This window comes from Leuciscus leuciscus, assembly GCF_965113295.1.
Source record: "Leuciscus leuciscus genome assembly, chromosome: 12".
Classification (NCBI taxonomy): domain Eukaryota; kingdom Metazoa; phylum Chordata; class Actinopteri; order Cypriniformes; family Leuciscidae; genus Leuciscus; species Leuciscus leuciscus.
The window spans coordinates 23,277,473-23,303,867 of NC_138736.1; the positions used below are offsets into that span (position 1 = coordinate 23,277,473).

General features: G+C 37.0%; 1 protein-coding gene across 3 annotated transcripts in view; it reads left to right on the forward strand.

The window, feature by feature from the left end:
* LOC309511529 (cytosolic 5'-nucleotidase 3-like) overlaps positions 1–26,395 on the forward strand; it is a 169,919-nt gene that overhangs the window by 49,427 nt on the left and 94,097 nt on the right. For 2 of the 3 annotated variants that reach the window (XM_082186795.1, XM_082186794.1), the window contains exons 3-4: positions 4,361–4,430; positions 5,127–5,173. The exons of the other annotated variant lie outside the window; for it this stretch is intronic. In XM_082186795.1, the coding sequence (XP_082042921.1) occupies positions 4,361–4,430; positions 5,127–5,173 (117 nt within the window). The remainder of the gene's footprint in view (positions 1–4,360; positions 4,431–5,126; positions 5,174–26,395) is intronic. 3 annotated transcript variants of the gene reach the window in all.

The window sequence follows — 26,395 nt, forward strand, 5'->3', positions numbered from 1 at the left end:
TGTGAACTTTATCAGTTAGGCTAGTAGTTTTTGATGTAGTATCAAAGAACTTCAGGTGAGCTTTACACAGACCAGGAAAAACCTAGTCTAAAGTCAGTGGCGAATTATTCAGATGCTATTTTAAGGGTACATGCTTGGCCATAATGTAGGCATAAATCTAGCTTGCAAATTTACCCAAATTATTATACGCCTGTTAAAACGAAGCTAATTTGGATGGGTTTCTCCCATTCCCAGACAATGTCACTTCTCTGTCTTTTACGGCCCTGACGAGAACGTTGGTCTCCTCGGCTGTGAACTGCTCCTGGCGTGCGCCTGGCAAATCCGCCATTATAATAGCAATCCGCCATGGAACAAGCGCACCTGCTTTTAAAGGGAATGTGAGATGACGCTCTGATTGGTTTATTTCACGTTACGCCCAAACCACACCTATGAGTAATGTAGCTACTGCAGACCAACCCATTTTAGATTTGCGTCGGGCGCAAGAGTAATTTATCCCGCCGGTATAATAGCAACAGCGCCAATGAGATCCCACAAAGTTACTTGCGTTTGATACTTGCGTTTCAGATCGTTAAAATGGGGCCCTTACATTTTGTGTTTGCTCCATCCATGCAATAAATGTGCACCCTTGAATGAGCAGGGTTTTACTTCAACTGCTCAGGTAATGCCAATGGTATGACCCATTTCCTTAAAACTTCAGTTAATAATTTTATAGAAAATAATGGCAATGAAAGCGTATTATTTCAACACAGCAGGAGTGACCACGCAATGTCTTGGAAGCTGTATCAATGGTTTGATCGGTTTGACTCAGCACTATCTGTCTCGATAGAGAGCTTTCATCTGCTCATATGAATAGCAGTGGCCGTCCTGAGGAGAGCACAAACGTGGGCTTCTCAAAAATGTCAATGAGAGCTACGGACGGAGCACAACACAATCCAGTGAAAGGCGGTAAAGAGTGCAGCGCTGCACATAGAATCTGTGAAGGAGAGCAGTGAGGACGCGAATGACGGTGCACAAAGTCTCCATTAATTTGCGCATGTAGTAATTTAATGTTTATATATTTTAAAGCACTGAATCGCTATCGAATCGCGATTAATTCGATTCTTAGCATTTTAAATCGATAATTGATTGAAATCAACGATGCACGATTCAAAAATACGTTTCAAGATTGATGCATATGCATTGTCAAGATTTATAATTGAGAAAACGAGTGAATCATTACACCCAGGGCTTGACATTAAGTTTTTTGCTCACTAGCCAATGTGGCTAGTGGTTTTCCAAAGTTACTAGCCACACAGCATTTTTACTTGCCACATTTTTGTTGTTGTGAAATTATCCGATAAAAGTTGACTATGGCGTGCTAAAATTTACTTGAACTAGATTTACCCTTTTAAATGTAAAACCACACCCAAATCAAGACTACATAAATATATAACAATACAGGTCATTATCATTAGCTCTGATAAGGTTGTGTGTAAAGCTCCTTTTTTAAAATAAAACCATGTATTATGTATTATATGTCGCCACATTGCTCCACCGGCATACGACGTAACTCCAGCAGGGCAGCTAGCTGTCTCTTCGATTCTTTGTTGTCGGTCACTAGCGATCAATACTCATTAGGGCTGTCAAAATCGCTCAAAAATGACATTCGAATATTCCCTCTAAAAAAACCACATAGCTTATATTCGAACTATTCGAACATCTGGTTGCGCATTTTGTCAATGACGCGCATTACGTCAATAACAGGACAAATTAATACAAAGAGACATAACTACTTGTATAGGTAGTTTATTTAAGTTTAAACATATTTGACAACGTATTACCTACACGAAAACAAGTAAATCAACTAATGGCCAAGACCGCAGACCTCGCTCACTCGCAGGCACTCTTTCTCTCTCTCGCCCTCACCCTCATGCTGCGTTCACACCAAACGCGAATAGAGCGTCTGGAGCGAGTGTAAAGACGCGTTTACGCGCGTCTGGAGGTCTTGCGGCGCGAATGAGGCGCCACGCGCTCTGTGCATAACAGATAAGCAAATGTTGAGTGCTGATCAAGAGATTTGTGCAAGCAATTTAAGGTCGCAACTCTTATATAGCAGGCTTCATTCAGTGATTGAAACAAATATTATTAACATTAATTGAAGTTTTACAGTAGGCTATATAGAACCGACATTGAACGCTCCGAGCGAGCTGTGCTGTGATAAACATGGAACTTTTCCTTGACATGAAACGGTAAATAATCAAACCAGTGGAAGCCTGCAGTGCATGAAACTGCTGTATCTAACCTACCTTATTCATGCAATATCTATTCAGTCAGTACAGTAGCCTACACTTTGGTAATGTTTCTGTTTAACGTTAAATAAAATGACCCCTCAGGCAGCGCGCCCACTCGCAAAGCAGACAGCCGCGCCTCTGCTACCGCGGGCGTTTTTCCACATTCGAATATTAATTTTCACCTTTGAAATTCTGTTTTTTAAAACTATTCGAATATATATTCGAATTTAGAATATTCGTTGACAGCCCTATGGGAGTTGTAGTGTCGTAGTGTCACACTTATTTCAGATGCCTTTTGAAAAGACTACAATTATTCATCCCGCCAAAGTGGCTAGTTGGAGTGACTGTGTTACCCGCCACGAGCAAAATCCACCCGCATTTGGCGGGTTGGCGGGTGTTAATGTCAAGCCCTGATTACACCCCTAGTCAAGATGAATTGACAAGTTTGCTTAGGCCCAATCCCAATTCTAATTTGTATCCCTTCGCCTACACTTACCAATTCCCCTTGCTCCTTGAAACAGAGTGGCAAAAGAGTAGGGATGAAAATATTCCCCTAAGAAATGGGACACCACAACTACTCCAACTACTTTCAAAGGAGCAAACTTCCAAAATGCCGTTAATTCTGACATGGTATGCTGTCAAAGTTACCGGGTATGAGATATGAACATATGTTGTGGGACTATCGTGCAGTCAGTTTAACGGTGTAACATAAGCAAACTTAAGCAAATTTTTTTTTTTTTTTTTGCAAACGTTTCTTTGAAGAACATGATTGTAAATATGAACACATTGAATGTAACATAAACGATTATTTGTTGTTAAAGTCCTTATTAACGCCAAAATACATTTATGGGTCTCCTTTTTCGGTAGCCATGTTGCCGCTGTAGCCGATGAATTTATCATACCCCCTCCGTTTGCGGGGGGGTCTGAAAAACTTCATTTTAATTCTAATATTTAGCTTATGTTAAAGGAGATGTTGAGGTGCTCATTTGATTGAACCGCGTTCTCATCACAATGCAGATACCAGTTTTTTAATTTTTTTATTCTTGTGTTTTCTATTGTAAGCCCGACTCCCTTGGCCCAATGGAGGCATCCGGTCTGCGGGTGAAGGTTTTTGCGTGTTACTGTCTCTCCTCGTGGCAAAATAATTTAATTAAATTAAATACATTTTCTCATATGTATTTTCTCATTATTTCATCTGACTTTTTTTTTTATCACTAAAGGTTTTAGTGATATCTGTGCATCATTAATGTGAGCGAATGTTTGACTGTTCTTTTTAACTCTTTTCTGAAAATAATGTCCGAGTCCGTTAGAAAAACAAAACAAATGTTTACATATTATTATGTCAGGTAAAAGTATCATGCCAATTACATAATCAGTTCAAAGATAATCAATACAAAACATCAAATGCTGTGGAATAAAGAAAAGAGATGTGAACCCGACATTAGAAAGTACATGACACTGAGAATCTCGGCCGCTCTCAACATCACGGGCTGATCTGAGGTACAGAATCGCGCCAAGCCTCTTGTTGCATATAGACAGACACTGTTTTTCACATGGAAACATTTGCTAACAATGAGAATTTGCATTCGGAGTTTACACCTTTCGAGAGCAGGAGGCCATTTGCCTGGAAGACCCACCCTACTTTGTGTGACAATTATCTCTAAACTCTGAAATACCTTATTACCTTTTGGTTTACTTCTTTGGGAATGAGACCTTTGTACCAGTCGCACTGAGACATTTCAAATGATACCAAACATGTGCAATACTGTATGATAATTATTCACATTAAACCATATCGATTTTTGGGTGAATTTCAGGTGATCTCAGCATGATAGAAAGAGGGAATGGGGGATCAAGGGAAAAAGATGTAGATTAGGATTGCTTAGGTGAGACTTGCATCTCGAATGATGGTGCTAGTTTCACAAGAGAGAGTTCAAATGTTAATTTCCAGAAAGGTCCTTTGTCTTCTCAGTGAGTGGTCATTCCTCAAGTAGACTACCTGGCATTTATCTCATTTCTTACACTATTGAGTACAGTGCTTGAATGTAATGACATGGGAATTTGATGGGTTTTTGTTGTTTATGTTGTAGGTGATCTCAGATTTTGATATGACTCTTACCAGGTTTGCCTACAATGGCAAACGCTGTCCTACCTGCCATAGTGAGTACAACAATCACTAATATTTATTTTAGTGTTGCTGAGTTATTTGTCTAAGGTTCCAGATTTACTAAACAGGGCAAATTAGCGTGAGAGCACAAAAACAAAAAAGCGCAGATGGGAGTGGAAAGTTCTGCGTGTGATCTACTGACTACATGCAAATTAAAAGACAACAGTAAAGTTGTCTCTTTAAATTCATAATTTTTAACCACTGGTGCTTCAGCCATACACATTCAGACTTTGGCCATAAGTTTTGACTCCTGTGTTCACTCTATGCTCCAACCAACTGTTTGAAAAATGTGTAAAAAATGTGAAACCATGCATCCTATTTGAAAACAATTACTTTTCCACATCCCTATTACTAATGCACAATTGCAGAAAATGTACGTTGACATGCAAAAATGTTTTTAGCTAAGCAAAATTCTTGTCACGTGCATCTCTCAGTCACTCTAAATATATGGTTAATTGATAAAACATTAAGCATAGTATGCTAGATTAAGGCAGCAAGACTTTTTAATTTTTTTTATTATAATTTCATTAAAATTTCTCATTTGATGTTTTGTTTTGTATAAATATATGTCAAATCTAACATTAATGTTAACACTGTAAATAAACTTTAGAAAATGAATGTTAAATCATTTAATGTTGCATAGATTGCCCCTCTGTTGATAAAATAGATAATAAATTATCTGCTTTCAGATATATTGGAGAATAGTAAACTCATCAGTGAAGACTGCAAAGACAAGGTGAGAAAGTAGATCTTTTTCAAAATTAACATTTTGAGCAAACATTCAGTTTTCACTTGGAAATTTTTGTGTAATTATAACTTGATTTAACTGTTATGTGTTTGATGTGAGAATTAAGGACATCAGGGTAATCCCAAGGGAATTAGAGGCTACGTTGTCATATTTATCTAAAACAGTCACATGACCCCCCCCCCCCCCCCCCCCCCCCCCATTATGAACATCAAAGTAATAGCAGTAAATGCAAAAACACACACACACACAAAAAAGAGTTGATTATTGATTTTAGTCCATACTAGGTCTCAGAATTTTTTTATATGTATTATTTATTCCGTCCTTCGGAAGGTCCTGACTCTCTGTGGTCATTAAAAATCCCATGGCACTTCTCGTAAAAGAGTAAGGGTGAAACTCTGGTGTCCTGGCCAAATTCCCTTTTGGCCTTTATCAATCATGGTCTCCTAATAATCCCCATCCACTGAATTGGCTCGATCACAGTCTCGTATAGGCGGTGTGTGGTGAGCGCACTGGCGTCGTTGTACTGTGACTGCCGCTGCATCATCCAAGTGGATGCTACACACTGGTGGTGGTTGAGGAGAGCCCCCTGATATGATTGTAAAGCGCAATATTATATATATATATATATATATATATATGAAAAATATGTTATTTATATGTAAAATATTTATATATAATAGAAATTATATATACAGTATATACATGCAAATATTTCTTAAATATATACATGAATGTGTATGTATTTATATATACAAAATAATTATCTTTGATCAATGTTTATGAGAATAAAGCTGTAAAATTTTCATATAAAGCTATCGTGTCTCTTCATAAGACTGACTAAACAACTTGTTTCATATTGATTGTGTTTACTGTCTTTATGAACTTTTTGTACAGCCATGGCCAAAAGTTTACTAAAATTACCATAAATGTTGTGTTTCACACAGTTTGCTGCTTCAATTGTTGTGGTGTCGATTTACATTGTTTCCAGATTATTGTGCAACGTGATCATATACATCATATTAACAGATGCATTTTAAATACTTCAAAAAATCATTAATTGGCCAAAAAATAAATAAATAGAAAAGCCCAAAACAAAACCCAAATTTCTCCTTTTTTGTTTTTTGGCCCTTCTGCTCGAACTGACACGTACACAAAATTATGTCAAAATATCAAAACACAGTTTTGTCTTAATTGAATCTAAACAGCTGAAAAAGAAAACACAAAAAATTATACCCTAAGCACAGAAATGATTGCTACAGACAACCAGCCCTTTACTGTTGTTTCAGATATTGGCTTCCAGTGCTTGCTGACAATGATAGAATTGATATACAATCAAAAGTGAAAAATACTACCGCACAGACATGCTGGACAGTGTGTAGAAAAAAGTGTGAACAGCGAATTAAGACACTAATTACTTCAGAGAATGTTGGCCCCTATTTGTCCTTCACCACAGACTGTTGGTCTGGAGAAACTGAATCACTAATAAGCCTAACATGTCATTTTATAGACAGTAACTGGCAAAGGAAGCAGGTAGTACTAAATGTCAAGGCCATGTCTGACTCCCATACTGGGCACTACATCAGGGAGATGTTCCTTAGCATGCTGAATGATTGGGACCTCAACCAAGACAGTGGTGCTTGTGCTGCGAGACAGTGGTGCAAACATGATTAAAGGCCTCAGACTGGCCAAATATGGAAGACTTTAGCTGCAGTGCACACACATAACAAGTAGAGCCTGTGCAGCAGGGCAATTGGGTGACGGTGAGGTGTAGTCGCGGGACAAAACACCGCTCTTCCGTTCCGATTACATCAAATAGATTCTCCCCACTCAGTGAAACACCCACTGAGAATCCTGTTGAATGTGCCCAAGTTATTGTCGATTCTATTACACGGAACCTGAAAATAGAGACACCAGCATAGTCACATGTTTGCCGGGTGCCAGAGCGCCTGACATCAAATCAAATTTAAAAGTGTTGGCTAATGCTAATCGCAAATTCTCTAAGATTATTATTCACGTCGGCACTAATGATGTTCGACTTCGCCAGTCAGAGATCACCAAAATTTATGTTAAAGAGGTGTGTGAACTCGCAAGTACAATATCAGGCACTGTAATTTGCTCTGGCCCCCTTCCTGTTCGCAGGAGTGATGAGATACTTAGTAGATTGTCCTCACTCAATGGCTGGCTTAGATCTGCTTATTTTTCAAACATATTAGAAGAAAGTAAACAAAACCCTAGGTATTTATTTGAAACAGTGGCTAAATTAACGAAAAATAAATCTACCCCAGACGTTTCCGAGCAGCACAGCAGTAATGACTTTATGAACTTCTTTACTAACAAGATTGATAATGTCAGCAAGAAAATTATAACTAAGCAACCGTCAACTACAGTATTTCATCAGACAGTGCATTGTAGTCTCCTTGAGGAAAAATTTGATTCATTCATTGCTATAGGAGAGGAAGAATTTACTAAACTCGTTAAATCATCTAAAACGACAACATGTATGTTAGACCCTATACCGACTAAGCTATTGAAAGAGATGCTTCCAGAGGTCATAGAACCTCTTCTTAATATCATTAATTATTTTTAAACCGCTTTTTAAAACCCGTAACTTGATCCTAGCGAATTAGTCAATTACAGGCCGATCTCAAATCTACCTTTTCTGTCAATGATACGAGAAAAGGCAGTATCCTCACAACTATGTTCCTTTTTTAGAAATAAATGATATCTGCGAGGATTTTCAGTCAGGATTTAGACCGTACCATAGTACTGAGACAGCTCTCATTAGAGTTACAAATTATTTGCTCTTATCCGATCGTGGTTGTACAGTGAGGAAGATAAGTATTTAAACACCCTGCTATTTTGCAAGTTCTCCCACTTAGAAATCATGGAGGGGTCTGAAATTGTCATCATAGGTGCATGTCCACTATGAGAGACATAATCTAAAAAAAAAAATCCAGAAATCACAATGTATGATTTTTTAACTATTTATTTGTATGATACAGCTGCAAATAAGTATTTGAACACCTGAGAAAATCAATGTTAATATTTGGTACAGTAGCCTTTGTTTGCAATTACAGAGGTCAAACGTTTCCTGTAGTTTTTCACCAAGTTTGCACACACTGCAGGAGGGATTTTGGCCCACTCCTCCACACAGGTCAGGTTTCTGGGCTGTCGCTGAGAAACACGGAGTTTGAGCTCCCTCCAAAGATTCCCTATTGGGTTTAGGTCTGGAGACTGGCTAGGCCACGCCAGAACCTTGATATGCTTCTTACAGAGCCACTCCTTGGTTATCCTGGCTGTGTGCTTCGGGTCATTGTCATGTTGGAAGACCCAGCCTCGACCCATCTTCAATGCTCTAACTGAGGGAAGGAGGTTGTTCCCCAAAATCTCGCAATACATGGCCCCAGTCATCCTCTCCTTAATACAGTGCAGTCGCCCTGTCCCATGTGCAGAAAAACACCCCCAAAGCATGATGCTACCACCCCCATGCTTCACAGTAGGGATGGTGTTCTTGGGATGGTACTCATCATTCTTCTTCCTCCAAACACAGTTAGTGGAATTATGACCAAAAAGTTCTATTTTGGTCTCATCTGACCACATGACTTTCTCCCATGACTCCTCTGGATCATCCAAATGGTCATTGGCAAACTTAAGACGGGCCTTGACATGTGCTGGTTTAAAGGACAAATCCAGTGAAAAATGAACCTAGGGGTAATTAACACATGGTTACCGAGTCAGATCGTTCCCTGGGGTGCGTTTTCATGATAATCGAATGTAAAGAGTTTTATTTATAAAAACAGATTAGCTCATAACACTAGTATATAGGGCAGAGAGTAAGTAAAAACACATCGCAAGTTAATACCACTAACAAGGCTCAAAATAGCCTCACACTAACACGGTATCATGATGAGGGTCCATACATGCAAACCGAAGCATTGAGAACTTTGTAAGTGTACAGACAGTTTAAGAAGAAGATACTTTATAAAGACAGTACATTACGCGTTTACATGCAGGATCCATCTTGGAAAACAGTCTCGACTAGTCGAGCAACGAACGCCGCGCTAAGTGAGCTGGTCGATAGGAATTACGCATAGTGAAATCTAACGTAGCATGGCGTTCGTGACTCGATTAGTCGAGACTGTTTTCCAAAATGGATCCTGCATGGATCCTGCATGTAAACGCGTTATGTACTGTCTTTATAAAGTATCTTCTTATTAAACTGTCTGTACACTTACAAAGTTCTCAATGCTTCGGTTTGCATGTATGGACCCTCATCATGATACCGTGTTAGTGTGAGGCTATTTTGAGCCTTGTTAGTGGTATTAACTTGCGATGTGTTTTACTTACTCTCTGCCCCATATACTAGTGTTATGAGCTAATCTGTTTTTATAAATAAAACTCTTTACATTCGATTATCATGAAAACGCACCCCAGGGAACGACCGACTCGGTAACCATGTGTTAATTACCCCTAGGTTCATTTTTCACTGGATTTGTCCTTTAAGCAGGGGAACCTTCCGTGCCATGCATGATTTCAAACCATGACGTCTTAGTGTATTACCAACAGTAACCTTGGAAACGGTGGTCCCAGCTCTTTTCAGGTCATTGACCAGCTCCTCCTGTGTAGTTCTGGGCTGATTTCTCACCTTTCTTAGGATCATTGAGACCCCACGAGGTGAGATCTTGCATGGAGCCCCAGTCCGAGGGAGATTGACAGTCATGTTTAGCTTCTTCCATTTTCTAATGATTGCTCCAACAGTGGACCTTTTTTCACCAAGCTGCTTGGCAATTTCCCCGTAGCCCTTTCCAGCCTTGTGGAGGTGTACAATTTTGTCTCTAGTGTCTTTGGACAGCTCTTTGGTCTTGGCCATGTTAGTAGTTGGATTCTTACTGATTGTATGGGGTGGACAGGTGTCTTTATGCAGCTAACGACCTCAAACAGGTGCATCTAATTTAGGATAATAAATGGAGTGGAGGTGGACATTTTAAAGGCAGACTAACAGGTCTTTGAGGGTCAGAATTCTAGCTGATAGACAGGTGTTCAAATACTTATTTGCAGCTGTATCATACAAATAAATAGTTAAAAAATCATATATTGTGATTTCTGGAATTTTTTTTTTTAGATTATGTCTCTCACAGCAGAGATGCTCACAAGTCTCTGAGCTAGAGTCCAAGTCAAGTCTCAAGTCTTTGAGCTAGAGTCCAAGTCAAGTCTCAAGTCTCTGAGCTAGAGTCCAAGTCAAGTCTCAAGTCTCTGAGCTAGAGTCCAAGTCAAGTCTCAAGTCTATTGTGGTTATAATAAGTGTTGCATCGCGTACAGCGACCCCTCCAGGCTGCTTAAAACACTGCATAGCTATATATAAGGAATTCAAAGCATGTAATATGTTATTATGACTCCTTTATTTATTACAGTATCAGCTTTGATTTTGGTATATAATCAAGGTAAACAGGCTATTGCAACATGACAAAAACACCAAGAATGCTTTACTTTTAAGTTAATATCTGTATTTTGCCTTGTAGCATGAACATACAGTACAGACCAAAAATTTTGTTTCTGATGAAAAAGGACTCCCTTGTCTGTCGCTGAATTATAATGAAAGGCCTTGGCTCCTATTTTGCTGGCTCTGTGGGGCTATAAGACCAAATATATAAAAATGTTATACCTTACACTTACAGTACTAAAATTGACATACTCCTATTTAGTGCAAAACTGCAAAACATCACATTGTAGCTAAATGCAAAACACTATTGCAACGAACCAAATGATGTGAAATATACTATTATAAAAATATACTTTTATTGACCCCTTTCCGTGGATGAAAAACACTGAAAAACACTGATTGATCGATATTATGAATGAGAAATATACATTTCGGTAAGTTGTACTGTATCTTTCAACAGCGTTCGTGTTTATTTACTATTAGCTAGTAGAAAGGATCGGTTCACTTTAGAGATCTGTCACGTCACATTTACAAGCGCCAAAACGGTATTTATTGTTTGAATTTCGTAATTGAATTGACAGAATTTGAGAGCTGACATTTTTTTCTATCATAAGTAACCTACTCTGTCTAGTCTGTCGGTCTCCGTGTCCTCTTTGCTTCGCGATTTTTTCTGTGCGTGAGAAAATGGATGTGCGGCGTGCGAGCGTGTGAAAAGTGTCAATCGCGTGAGTCTCACGGTGAATGCGTGACAGTTGGCAGCTCTGTTGAAGTTTTTAAACCCAAAGCTTACGATGAATGGCACAGCAGCCAGTGGCCGGTGCAGTCGACATGTTTGTTGTCCTCTCATGTGTGGCCGCGCGCAGCAGTTACGTTGGCAGGTTATAGGTAACGGAGGGAGGGGAATAACAGCGAGCTCGTCAGACGTTTCCTAATAATAAACAATGTTCACGAGTCCCGCAGCTCGAGTCCGAGTCGAGTCTGAAGTCTTTCGAGGACAAGTCTCAAGTCGAGTCTGAAGTCACGCTGTGTGCAACTTAAGTCGCACTCGAGTCCGAGTCTCAAACTCGAGTCCCCATCTCTGTCTCACAGTGGACATGCACCTACGATGACAATTTCAGACCCCTCCATGATTTCCAAGTGGGAGAACTTGCAAAATAGCAGGGTGTTCAAATACTTATTTTCCTCAGGCCATCCTTAAAAATATTTTGGTTTGCCGTAACAGCCCCAAAAAAAAAAAAAAAAAAGGTCGGTAGGTCGGTCTGTATTTTTTTTTTTTTGAGATTCAATGTAAAAAAAAAAAAAAGGTGCAATTTTGGTCATGGTGATTACGTCGGTATGAATTTAAACAAAATATGCATATCGGGACTTCACTGACAGTTTTTCAGAACTTCGTGCCAAGTTATATTAAATAACAATTAGAAAACCTGTATAAACTGAACTGAATATTATAGCGGTGGTGACGTGTTCATGTAACATCTAAGGGTGCGCTGCCAATAACGCGCCTAAAAGCTGTCAAAACTGGGAAAAGTAGCCTAATGATTATTAGTATGTCAAAAATATCAAGGAGACATTTCAATTGTTTATTAATAAACAAGTGTTTTCTGTGTCAAAGATGAAGTTGACGATGACTCGATCTTCGCAGTGAACGCGCCAGAGAGAAATGCACATTTCATTACATAAGCAGAGAACAGTCTGTTTTCTTTCGTTTTGAATTGTTTTGTTTAAAAGTGTACATTTCATGCTTTCTCTCTCTCTCTCTCTCTCTCTCTCTCTCTCTCTCTCTCTCTCTCTCTCTCTCTCTCTATCTATATATATATATATCTATATATATATATATATATCTATATATCTATATATATATATATATATATATTATATATATATATTAATATATAATATATATATATATATATATATATATATATATATATATATATATATATTATATATTAAATTATTAAATTCAAGAAATTGGTTGATGAAACATTGATTAAAATTAAGATACAATTAATACAAAACGAAATTCACTTTAAAGACAGGCTTTCTAAAAAAAAAAAAACTTAATGAAGTGGTCAAAATCATGTCCGCCCACTCCATTTGTCTCCCGATATTTTCGGGATCATCTCATCTTATTCATGCTTTTCACTTTTCATATAATCAACATGAAATTTTAAAAAATATATATTATTTTATTTAACCCTCTGAGGTCTGAGCTGTTTTCTGGGCCCTGGAGGTGGTCTGACATGCTCTGACTTTTGTGTTTTTTTCTGTTACTAGTGACATTTTCATGGCTAAAGTCTAATTACACTGTATTCAGCACAAACTCTGCTATAATAATATATCAGCAGCATGTATGTAAAAGTTTGTAGTTTTGAGATAATGACATTTATGCGTGGTTTGTGAAAATACAAAAAAAAAATTCTCACTGAAATAAGGCCATGAAACCCATACTGATTATTTCTTCACAAGACTTTTGAAAATTGTATGACATAGCCTAGAATATTTGCTCCAAAACTATGTGAAAATCACCCTGACTGCTCATTCAGATAAGACAATATATTGATTTAAAAATTCTAAGACGTGTTTTGTGTGACAAAGCCATATGCGAAGAGGCGTGACCATCTCATTAATATGTAAGCTTTTAACACCTGAGAAAGACAAAGACACTCCCCTAACTGCCCTATTAGGAGCGATCAGGCCCTGTCATTCAGAGCAACCTTGCACAAAGAATGAGGAGATTTAAAAAAGAATGGCTTTTAGATTGTTTGGATTTATTTACAACACAACACAATCCAAAAATACAAATGACAAAAGAGCACATTGAAAACAATGATCCAAAGACAGAGACCTTTGTGCCATTCCTAAAAACATACCTTTCATTTCCAAGGTGTTTGATTTTCACTTTACCATGTTCATGTACAGAGACTCATGTGAATGTTGAAGTCAGCAGGAAAGAAAAAAAAAAAAGAAAAAAAACTGTGAACATACTGATATCAAGAGAAACTATAGGGCTGCACGATTTTGGGAATAGATTTTAGATTTTTCTGGTTAAAATTTCTTTTTAAAATTCACAGAATACACACACACACGTTTCCAACAATATATAATGACACCAGGTTTGTTGTGCCTTGTAGGCATAGGCTACGCAGTGCTGCATAAAATAATAATAACAATAAATTAAATCTTCCAAAAGATTTCAAGAACAACTACGCTAGAGAAAAATATATTGATTATCATATGTTACTTCAAATGTTTCCATTCGTTATGATGATATGAAATGAGATAATAGTACAAACATAAAGCCTAATGTTTGGTGCATTTTTCCTTTCAAACGCAATCGCGCTCCAAAATATGATACATTCAAACCCACAGCGCGCTCCAAAATGTGATAACATTCAAACGCCATCGCGCTCCAAAATATTAAACATTATGGTTATACATATCTATGTTTGAGCAGATATCCACAAACAGTATTTAACAGGAAACACGGGTCTAAATAGTATAATATTCACCATATATCTAGCAACAGTTCAACTGCAATGTGAAGTTTATGCAACAATACCATAAACTAATAAGTAAGAATTTCTTACCTTACATCTATCTTGTCTTCAAATCGCGTTCTTCTTCTTCTGATGTAAATCCAATGTAAGCTCAGACGTGTCTTCCAAACTCGACGAAAAGCAGAGACTTGTGAAGTGTTTTGGTGTTTTGCGTTTGAGGTAAGGAGGGCGTTCGCGTCCCATGTGGAGATTTGCATGTGAATCTCTTTTGCGCGAGTGGGCGTGTCGAATTAAAAAGTAATTAGCAAGCGTTTGAGATACTGGACATCCTGTTGGTTTTATACAAATTACTTAAACAGAGAATATTTGTTTTCAGTTTGAATCCGATCATTTAAAAGTACACACTTAAATGTGTATAAAGGTATATGGCTCATAAATGTGTGAGAAGTATTCGCTGAGTTATGTTTCAGTTTATAGACGTGCTCAAGAAAAAAAAGTTCACCGCGACGGAGAGGCAGAACGCACACCCTGTTTATTTTCTTTATTTTACAAAAGCACAATGTTTTGATTTGATTGTAAGTGGACACATACAAAAGTAGAAATATCACAGATTCTTTTTTTATATTTCTTTTTTCTGTATAACCATAAATGACGGAGTAATTTAAGTTTATGTTGCTGCTATGTGAAAAAAATCCAGCAAAACGCGTCGGCGCGTTTCTCGACCTCAGAGGGTTAAACATGAATACGAAACTAAATCGTTTTTTAATGACTGGGCTACAACACATACTGTAGGCCTATTAGCCTACAGAGAAATTTAATGTCGGTGCGTCTTGCCGGTGAGCATGTGAGGGGAGAGATAGGCTACAATTTTCGATCAATCATATTATTTTGCTCGATATGCCAATTCTTAATATTTGGTGTTTTAAATGCCTGTTTGAGATCTCTGTGAAAGTTTTAGTGCCGCTTTCAGCGGTCACGTCTGTAACATTGTTTCTTCCTCATAAATGCGAACACGAAAAATAAAATAAAATGAATATATTATGTTCTGTGGAGAGCCGACCCCTCTTCATCCGGTGGGTATATTACTTTTGATTTGCGCAGTGCAATTCATAGAATCACTAAAACATATTTTTCGTGGATCAGAGTGTCGCGATTTTGGTTTCATTTCGCATACAGCCACACAGCCCTTATAATCATAGATGACGCCACAGGTTTTTATTTAAAAGAAAGAGCATAGCCTACGTTTGTATGTAGGCCTATTTATATTCACAATACTTACTAAAATATAATTATTATCATTTTATTGCATTTGTATTAGTTGTTTGAAGAGTAAAAAAAAAATCGGTCGGTTGTAAAGTTTACAACCGGCAAGTCGGTCGGACTAAAAGGGGGAAAAAAATAATTAATTGGGTCGGCCCTAAATTGACAGGGTCGGTCGGGTTACGGCAAACAAGAATATTTTTAAGGATGGCCTCACTGTATATTAGTGTTACTCGATCTTAGTGCTGCATTTGATACTATTGACCACAACATTCTTTTAAAGGGGACCTATTATGCCCCTTTTCACAAGATGTAAAATAAGTCTATGATGTCCCCAGTGTGTGTATGTGAAGTTTTCATGAGCTCGCGCTCAGTCTCAGGACAATTTCATCTCACGGAATGATGATAATATCAGAAACTCTCAGTAACGGTGGTCATTTCGACCCGGAGTCGGACAATAATGCCTACAGAGTCAGAGTGCTGTATGGAGATGGAACAGGTATAGTTTAGTTTAATTACGGTTATAACCAGGGCTTGACATTAACACCCGCCAAGCCGCCAAATGCGGGTGGATTTTGCTCATGGCGGGTAACATAGTCACTCCAACTAGCCACTGTGGCGGGTTGAATAATTGTAGTCTTTTCAAAAGGCATCTGAAATAAGTGTGACACTACGACACTACAACTCCCATAGGGCTGTCAACGAATATTCTAAATTCGAATATATATTCGAATAGTTTTAAAAAACAGAATTTCGAAGGTGAAAATTAATATTCGAATGTGGAAAAACGCCCGCGGTAGCAGAGGCGCGGCTGTCTGCTTTGCGAGTGGGCGCGCTGCCTGAGGGGTCAGGGACAGGTAACAGGAAGAAGCGTTAACGTTAAACAGAAACATTACTAAAGTGTAGGCTACTGTAATGACTGAATAGATATTGCATGAATAAGGTAGGTTAGATACAGCAGTTTCATGCACTACAGGCTTCCACTGGTTTGATTATTTACCGTTTCATGTCAAGGAAAAGTTCCATGTTTACCACAGCACAGATCGCTCGGAGCGTTCAATGTCAGTTCTATATAGAAACCTTTATTTATCCCACAATGGGGAAATTCGCTATATAATATAGGCTAAAAACTTCAATTATTGTTAATAATATTTGTTTCAATCACTGAATGAAGCCTGCTATATAAGAGTCGCGACCTTAATTTGCTTGCCCAAAACTCTTGATCAGCACTCAACGTTTGCTTATTGTTGTTCATTTAAACCGTTATGCACAGAGAGCGTGACGCCTCATTCGCGCCGCAAGACCTCCAGACGCGCGTAAACGCGTCTTTACACTCACGCCAGACGCTCTATTCGCGTTTGGTGTGAACGCAGCATGAGGGTGAGAGAGAGAAAGAGTGCCTGCGAGTGAGCGAGCGAGAGTGAGGTCTGCGGTCTTGGCCATTAGTTGATTTACTTGTTTTTGTGTAGGTAATACGTTGTCAAATGTGTTTAAACTTAAATAAACTACCTATACAAGTAGTTATGTCTCTTTGTATTAATTTGCCCTGTTATTGACGTAATGCGAGTCATTGACAAAATGCGCAACCATGTTCGAATAGTTCGAATATAGGCTGTGTTTTTTTTTAGAGAGAATATTCGAACGTCATTTTTGAGCAATTTTGACAGCCCTAATGAGTATTACATGCACACAGTGTATGCCGGTGGAGCTATGTGGCGATATGTAATATAAAAGCATGGTTTTATTTAAAAAAAGGAGCTTTACACACAACCTTATCAGAGCTAATGATAATTACCTGTTTTGTGTAGTCTTGATTTGGGTGTGTACAGTGGTTTTACATTTAAAAGGGTTGTAAATCTAGTTCAAGTAAATTTTAGCACGCCATAGTCGACTTTTAAAAGGTAATTTCACAAAAACAAAAATGTGGCTAGTAAAAATGCTGTGTGGCTAGTAACTTTGGAAAACCACTAGCCACATTGGCTAGTGAGCAAAAAAGTTAATGTCAAGCCCTGGTTATAACGTATTTGTCATCTGCTTGTATGTATCCACTATTAATAGCCTACAAGTCTGCTGTTTCGGACCAGGTCCGAATGATGATCAAAAATATACTGATGAGTTTAATAAAGTTTATTCAACTGCTTCGCCTAAGCAGCAGTTGAATGAGAAAAATGGCGTCAGGCAGGTGTGGAGTACTAATCACACTTTGCATCTTCACACTATTTTATACGTTTTTATGGCATTTTAATGAAGTTGAAAATCGTTTTTTTACTTTAAACAATGAAATTCAGCAATCTACCTCAGGATATAAACATCTTGGTTTTGGAAAGAACGTTATCTACACGCTGATCTATCGCCCTTGGACCACATGTTCTAGAAAATCAAGTCGCAGCCAAAGACGCGGCTATAAAAGACACTTGAGTGATTTGTTAATCATTTTAATGTGTTTGCTGGTGTCTGGAGACATACATCAATGTCCAGGGCCGGGGTCATGTGAAGGTGGTGAAGGAGTTAATGCGATTTTTGTCGAGGAGAATCGTCGGAACATGGCTATGGAGCAATGTCGGCGTTCGGAAGTTGTGACTGCATGGAACCTGATGGCGGATCAGTGGAGTGATTTGCATCCTTGTCATGAAACACGAGATGTGTATCAAACGGACTATGGTGTGTCTGAGTTTTTTTCGATCACGGAGAAAGAAGGAATGAAACAGAGGAGCCAATTGACTAAATCTTCTGTGAAGGATGAGGAAGAAACGCTACTCAAGGATGCGATGACGTCCTCGTTAAGCGATTACAGAACTTTTAGATCAATGAAAGGTTTGCATATGGCTCACCTCAACGTCAGAAGTCTTCTTCCAAAGATAAGTGAACTACGATATTTATGTCAAGAATCTAAAGTGGCGTTGTTTAGCTGCAGCGAAACATGGCTTGATGATTCAATATTGGATGCAGAGATTCAAATTGACAATTATTGTTTGTTCAGAAGAGATCGAAATCGGAAAGGAGGTGGTGTATGTGTATATGTAAGGTCAGATTTGGTGTGTAATGAGAGAAGTGATTTTATAAACTCTACAGTGGAGGCGATTTGGCTTGAAGTTTTGTTGCCAAAGAGTAAACCGATTTTGGTTGGTATTTGTTATCGTCCTCCGGATCAAAGTGATTTTTTTTTTTTTTGTTACTTCTTTTTTATTTTGAATGTTCTTCAGATCCCCATTTACAACAATTACTTCCACACAGAAACAATACCCTTTACAGGGGGTCATAACATTCACACATCCTTACGTGTATGATCAATTCCAAAGAAAAATATGTCCAAAGTTACAAGGATATGAAGAAATAAAAAATAATTAACAACGTTTAAAGTAAACAATTTGAACAGAACAAACATCAACTTAAAACAAAACATGGGTTGTATACAAGTTCCCCTGGCAAATATAACCAGTTATTTCTACTGATCCTCCATCACTGTCATTAATGGTGCCCATCTTTCAATAAAAAGTTCCCTCTGTAATCTCAACGAATATGTAATTTTTTCCATAGTGTAAATATTTCTCAAAATTGTTAGCCATTCAGCTTGGTTTGGTGACTCGTTTTTAAGCCACTTTATTGTAATTGCTTTCTTTGCTGCTATCAGTAATATCTGTAATAAATACATCTTTTTCCTACTGCATATCACAGCTGGTTTAATCCCTAGAATTGCTATCAGAGGGTCTCTTATCAGCTCAACATTCAATACTTTATTAATATATGTAAAAATGGATTTCCAAAAGTTATCCAACAAAGGGCATTGCCAAAAAATATGTGAGTGAGTAGCCATTGTCTCTCCACACCCCCTCCAACACTGACTTGATTGATCCGGATTCATTTTAGCCACAACTTGTGGTGTTCTGAAAAATCTGTTATTAATTTTCCATTGAAATTCCTTCCACAAATTGGCGTTCGTGACTTTATGAGCCTGAGTACATATCTCAAACCAAACTTCTTCACTTATTTCGAGCCGTAGCTCCCTAGTCCACTTGTCTTTCACATAGAATGAATTATCTCTTGTCATTGAAACAATGATTTTATAAACATTGGTTATTGGTTTCCTCATATGTTCTCCACCCTGAATTTTTAATAAATACTGTTCTAATAGGGAGGGCTCTATTAATCTGTTCCAGTTTGGGTGTTTCAGTATAAAACTCCTTAATTGTAGGTATCTGAAAAAATCTGTTCTTGGTAGTTTAAATTCTGTTCTCAGTTGTTCAAATGATTTGAAGTTGTTATTACTAAATAATTGGTGTACATAATGAAGGTTCAAAAGTTTCCAGTTTTTAAATCCTGTATCCAGTCTCAATGGAAGAAAATCTCTAGTATAAGTAATTGAACTCAAAACAGAGAAATCGCCTGTTAGCTTAAATATTTGTTGTATTTCCTTCCAGGCTACATATGTTGTGTTCGACCATTCTCCCAAAAGTTCTCTGGTGGATTTAACCCTATTAAAGGGGATCACTGACAAGGGCATATCAGGACTGTAACTTTTTTCTATATTGAGCCATCTTGTACTTGTGTCATCTGATAACCACACTATCATTGCACGTAATTGTGACGCTAACCAATAATGCTTCAAGTTGGGTACGCCTAGACCCCCTTTAGTTTTTGTCAGTTGTAAGACTTTATATCTAACTCTGGGTCTCCTACCCTGCCATATAAATCTTGAGGTGAGACGATCTAACAGACTAAAAGTAGATTTAGGCGGAGAAATTGGTAGAGTTTGAAAAAGAAAGAGGAGCCTTGGGAGAACAAAGTGATTTTTATGAGAGTTTGGATGAGGTCTTAAATAGGTCTAATTATGTTTTAGGTCAAGAATTGCTTATTCTGGGCGATTTAAATACAGATATGTTGAAGAAAGATTCATCAGTGTTTAAGCAGTTTAGTTCATTTTGTAAATCATATGCATTGAATCAAATTATCAATGACCCAACCAGAATTACTTCTAAAAGCAGTACAATTATTGATGTTATATTGGTTTCAGACATTTCTAGGATATATGGAAGTGGTGTTTTGGAGCTTGGTTTAAGTGATCACAATATGGTATATGTTTGTAGGAAATTAAAGAGAGAGGCTATAAGTCATCATAATACATTAAAAATTAGATCGCTTAAAAGATACAGTCCACAAATTTTTGTTGATGAACTTAGCAAGGTTAATTGGAAAGAAGTGATGCAGTTTGATGATGTGGATACAGTTTGGGACAGGTTTAAAAAGAGATTTGTGCAAGTTTTGAATAAAGTTGCACCTTGCAAAGAAATAAGAATCAAGCAAAGAACAGAACCCTGGATGACAGATAGTATTTTAAAAGATATCAAGGAACGTAATAATAGCTTAAAATTATTCAAAAAAGTTGGAAATAAAGATAATTATAACAAATTTAAACGTAAAAGAAATGAGATAAGATGCAAGATTAAAGAGGCCAAAAAAATGTTTTTGATGAATGAAATCAGTGATCTTTTGAAGCTAAACAAGACTCTAAAAAACTATGGCGAATCTTGAGTGGTTTAGGCTATCGGCAAAAGGTTAAAAGTAAAGATTCAAAAATCAGTCTCAAAATTAATGGTCAATTGATGACAGATCAGAAAAAGGTAGCGAATTGTTTAAATGAGTTTTTTACCACGGTGGGCGAAAATTTAGTAAAAGAGCTTCCAGCAAAATCAGATTTATATGATGATAATTTGGTTAAAGAATATTATGATAATTGTGGTGTTGCCTTAGGAGGCTTTTCATTTAACAAAGTAAAAGAGGTGACAGTTTATAAGAAATTAAGTGAATTGAAGTGCAATAAAGCCACAGGGTTAGATAATATTCCGGCTAAGTTTATTAAAGACGCTGCTAATTTTATAACTCCTATGGTTACTCACATTTTAAATCTCTCTATCTGCCAGAATAAGGTACCGGCTGAATTTAAACAAGCTAAAATGTTTCCCCTTTTCAAAAAAGGGAGTAGGCTAGAGTGTAATAATTATAGGCCTGTGTCAATCCTGTCTTCGTTATCAAAAAATTTTTGCAAAAAATTTTTTTGACCAAATTGAAGAATATTTTTCCAATTTTAGTATTTTATATGAATTTCAGTCTGGTTTTAGAAGGTTGCATTCCACAGAGTCAACTATTCTATATTTGACGGATTATATAAAGAAAGGAATAGATAAAGGTAAATTAAGTGGGATGGTACTGCTCGATTTACGAAAAGCCTTTGACACAGTTGACCATAGTATTCTGTTGCTGAAATTAAATGCTATGGGTTTTGACTCTAATTCATGTAAATGGATCAAATCCTATCTTACGAACAGGTGTCAAATGGTCGATGTAAATGGAGTGTGCTCAGACTTTTTGCCGATCTCTAGTGGAGTACCTCAAGGTAGTGTATTAGGGCCCTTACTTTTTTTAATTTATATAAATGATTTAAAGATGGCCTGTTCTAGCCACTTATATGCGGATGATGCCATAATAATAGTTACTGATGAAAATAAAGAAACAATAGAAAACAAGTTAAGTAGAGAAATTGTAGAAGTGTCTAATTGGTGTTTTCAAAATAAGCTATTTTTGCACTTAGGGAAAACTGAGGTTATTTTATTCGGTTCTGCTGCAAAGTTGAAGAAATGTCCCAACTCAGAAATAAGGGTGGGAGATGAGTATTTTAGCACGGCAGATAGCATGGCAGCTGTAGCTTTATCGAAAATAAACAATCGAATAAAAATTTTAGCAAGACAGGCTGCTTATTTAGATAAACAAACAATGACAATGTTAGCTGGTGCATTAGTGCAACCTCATTTCGACTATGCAGTAACTTTTTGGTACAGTGGCTCTAAAAAACATGTTAAAAATAAATTACAGACTGCTCAGAACAGGTTGTGCAGAATCGTTCTGGGGTTGCATCCTCGTATGCATCTTAACAATAACCATTTTAGGGAATTGGGTATTTTAAAAGTGGATAAAAGAGTTATGTTTATTAAAATTATGATGGTGTACAAAATAATTCAGAGAACTGTTCCTAAATACTTGTATGACTACTATGTTTTTGTGAGAGATGTACATTGTATTTCTACAAGGGCAAGGATAAATAATATATATCTGTACTGGTTTAAAAGTGTAGTTGGGAAAAATTCGTTTTTGTACTCAAGTGCAGTTGCTTGGAACGAATTGCCTGATCATATAAAACAATTTCAGGAGGCATGGCCCTTTAGAAGAGAAGTTAAAAAATGGCTTTCCAATTAGGATGCCTTAAAGGTCCCATTCCATGGATTATTTTTATTATTTTATCATGTTTCCAGGGGTGCCCTTATAATGTTAGTATGTTTTTTAGATAAAATTTTTTTATAATTTAGAAATAAAAGGCATATTTCCTAGCCTGATTTCATTCCCTGGTTTGAACACTCTGTTTGAAGGGGCGTGTCTGCTGAGAGACTTCAGCGTAAACGCCCTCTGCTGTGATTGGCTGAAATGCTTGCATATGAAATATCTGGCATTACATGTGAAACTATCTGGAAAACTTTTACTATTACAGCTATTATACGTTTTTACTATTACAGCTATCGGAATTAACGAATCGTGAGAAGTTTTTTAAGTATTTAGATCTATTTCAATCACATAAAAAATTGCAGTGACGAGCATTGAGCAGATGACAGCCTGTTGATCGCGTGAAAAAAGACTATATGGGGAGGCTGCAGACCTGGAGCCGGTAGATCTACGCCCCTAGCAGTTTTACGCCCCTGGCAGTTTTACGCCCCTGCTGTTCCTGATGCGTCCAGTAGGGGGATATGCTGCGAAATAACACCATTAAATCGATGCTCAAAACTTACACAATAATAACCGTCCAGTTCATAGATTTTGCCCGAATTTGTGGTTTTTGTTAATTTAAATATTAAACGTTTTAGTATAAATCTGCACTGCACTATGGATTAAAATATCTCTAGATATTAGGTTGGGCTTCACTCAGCCTACAGAAGACTATTTGTTTTCATGAATTAAAAAATAACACACATAGTTGGATCAGATGACAAGTAATGATATATGACCTACTATAGAATAGTTAATTGAATATTGAATACATTAATATTGAATAAATAGTAATAATAATAATACTAATTAATAATAATAGAATATTCACTGTATGTTTTTATACAGGAGACTGAGTGAAATATGTTGTTGTGAATTTATATAAAGTTACAATTAGATATTAAACATATTTAGCCCATTAGACATACAGCACCGTGTAATCATATGGATCCTGGATTAAATATCTGCTGTACTATTCACTTAGTCATCATACAGCTACAAAACAGTGTCCTTCATAGCATTTTATGAAGACAAACACAATTTATCCCTTTTCTAAAATTCCAAGGGCCATTTATAAGAAAGAGACAATATTTTTGTTCACAAAAACATTATTTATCAACACCATTTATGAATTATGATGACTCCCCTATGGCTTGCCACTCTGCTTTAACTGTTTTTCTATCCTCCTGTCAAAGTGCTTCTGCTCACTGATAAAAAATTAAAATTAAATTAAACAAACAAATGTAAAAAGGACATCCATGGTGAATTTTATTTTGTCAAATTCAAAAGCAGCAGGACTCACTGTTAAATTTTGTATAAAATTCCTGAATCCTTAATTTTTTATCACAGTTGCTTTTGTACATTTCATCATTATTCATTATATCAATTCATTTTTTCCTTCATTAGTGAAATTCTAAATACACCTCCGCAATTCATCAATTCAGGACACATTTACAAAATAAAGTGTAATAGAAATGTATTGAAAACATGCTTAACAGTTTATGACAACTAGTCAGCCATTTTGCATTTAATGACTTATGCAAGGAACTAATGCCTAGATGTTTTGAGGAGTATGACAATTCAACAGAGAAATAGTATAATAGGCCTATATTTTTTATCAACATGACATAAAGAGTTGATAATGTAGGAAACAGCAGACAGTTGTACATTATGAATTGCATGAATGTACCAAAGCATTTGCAATTTGTATAAAATGAGAAATTGCTTTTATGATGTGCACAAGTGAAAGATGATGTGATTTCAGGTGTGATCTGAGAAATGCACCAAAGCAACTGAGAAAAAATATAAAAAGGACATCCATGGTGAATTTGATCTAGTCACAGTGTGTGTGTGTCTGTGTTGCCCAGAATTTATGTCAGATGAGTGTGGATTGCATCAATTTGCTCCTGATCTTCAAAGTACAATGGCACAGGTACTTGTTGGTGGAACACTTTTGGAAAAAGTGTCAAGACACTTTGATTTCTTTTGGCCACTGATGATGGACTGTGCAGAGAAAATTTAAAAAATGACATTAAAAACATGTCCTTGTATGTCTCTGTAAGTCATTTATTTACTAGAGAAGCTATTGGTTTGGAATGCAGTTAAAAAAGAGATGGGTGTTTATAGTTTATAAAAGTTTCGAGAGAGAGAGAGAGAGAGAGAGAGAGAGAGAGAGAGAGAGAGATTTCCATAGCTAAAGCAAACACACTGGGATGCATCATGCAAGTTACTTGGCAAAGAAAAATCCCACTTTAAGTGCACACAGCCTACATTTTAATCCAGATCAGTACGCTATTTTAAGAAAAATGTATATTTAGATATAAATGAGATAGTTAGATCTCATTTTATAAGAAACAACTCAAACCAGAAAGGAGTAAAGGAGTCTTACCAGAAGAGGCAAGATAAAGACGGGCAACAAAAGAACATTCAAAAGAAAATTAATTTTGAAAGTGAGTAGAGAAGACTAGGGGCAGCTAAACTTACACGTGGTAAGCTATAACTTATAAATTTAAGCCAGACAGAACATCAACCTGACCGTCCAGAACTTTTTGTCTCTCGAAATAAATGATAGACCTATCCATTGATATAAATAAATGAATTGATATCTACCTAGCTCTATCAAGCTATTCGTTTATAAATAATAAATGTTGCATCATTGCTAAACAACAATAACTTTAGCGGATTATTTATTATACCTCAATCAATTCGTGTCAATGTACAGCCTCCCCCTACTGGACGCATCAGGAACAGCAGGGGCGTAAAACTGCCAGGGGCGTAAAACTGCTTGGGGCGTATATCTACCGGCTCCAGGTCTGCAGCCTCCCCTTACTCAAAAAAGATCTTATCATTGCAACGCAGTTTCAGCACTCACTAATGATTTCACCAATGCAAACATGAGGTATATAAATACAGTAAGAGCTTCGTTGTGCAGTGTAACAGCGTCATTGATTTCATAACGAGTTTTGGCAAGTGTCCATATTAAACTCGCGCTGTGTGATTGACAGCTTGGACGATTGGAAAGGGGTTGTTCTTTGATCGCTTTCTGTATATTAATCACAGTTTAAGTAAGATTATTTTCATCCTACTAAGAGAAACGATGTGAAGTTGATCGCTACTTCCATATTAAATCACTACTTGTACTTACCGCTTGCTGGAATATAGTTGAAATTTCCCCCTTCGTCAATATGAAACGCTGAGAGAAGCCTGCTTGATATTATCCCAGGTTAGAAAAACAGTCCGTGGTGAAAAGGACAGAGCAAACTAACAACTTCGAATTAAACTTTTGCGGTATCCGATTATAGGTAAACATCAACCGTCTGTTGACATTTCGCCATCAATACGCCTGTGTTCCTGTGGGCGGAGGTTAGTCTAAACACGGTTCTGGTGATGTCATTAATGCAAGAAGTAGAGGGGTGTAGTCCAATCGAGCCGTTTTATGTAGTCAACTTCTGTTAAATAAAATATCTCGCTTGGCATTGAACTTTGAGCTTTATAATTTTACAGATATTATTTATACTCTAACAACAACATTACACACTAACTAAAGTTTGAAACATGGGATCACATAGAACGGGACCTTTAAGAATTTGTAAAGTGTGAGTTGCTTGTTATTTGATTTTATTCCCATTTGAACTGTTCGTTTCATTTTATGCAGGTAGAGGACCACAATGGAAATAAGCCTGTGGCTTTTTTGTGTATTTT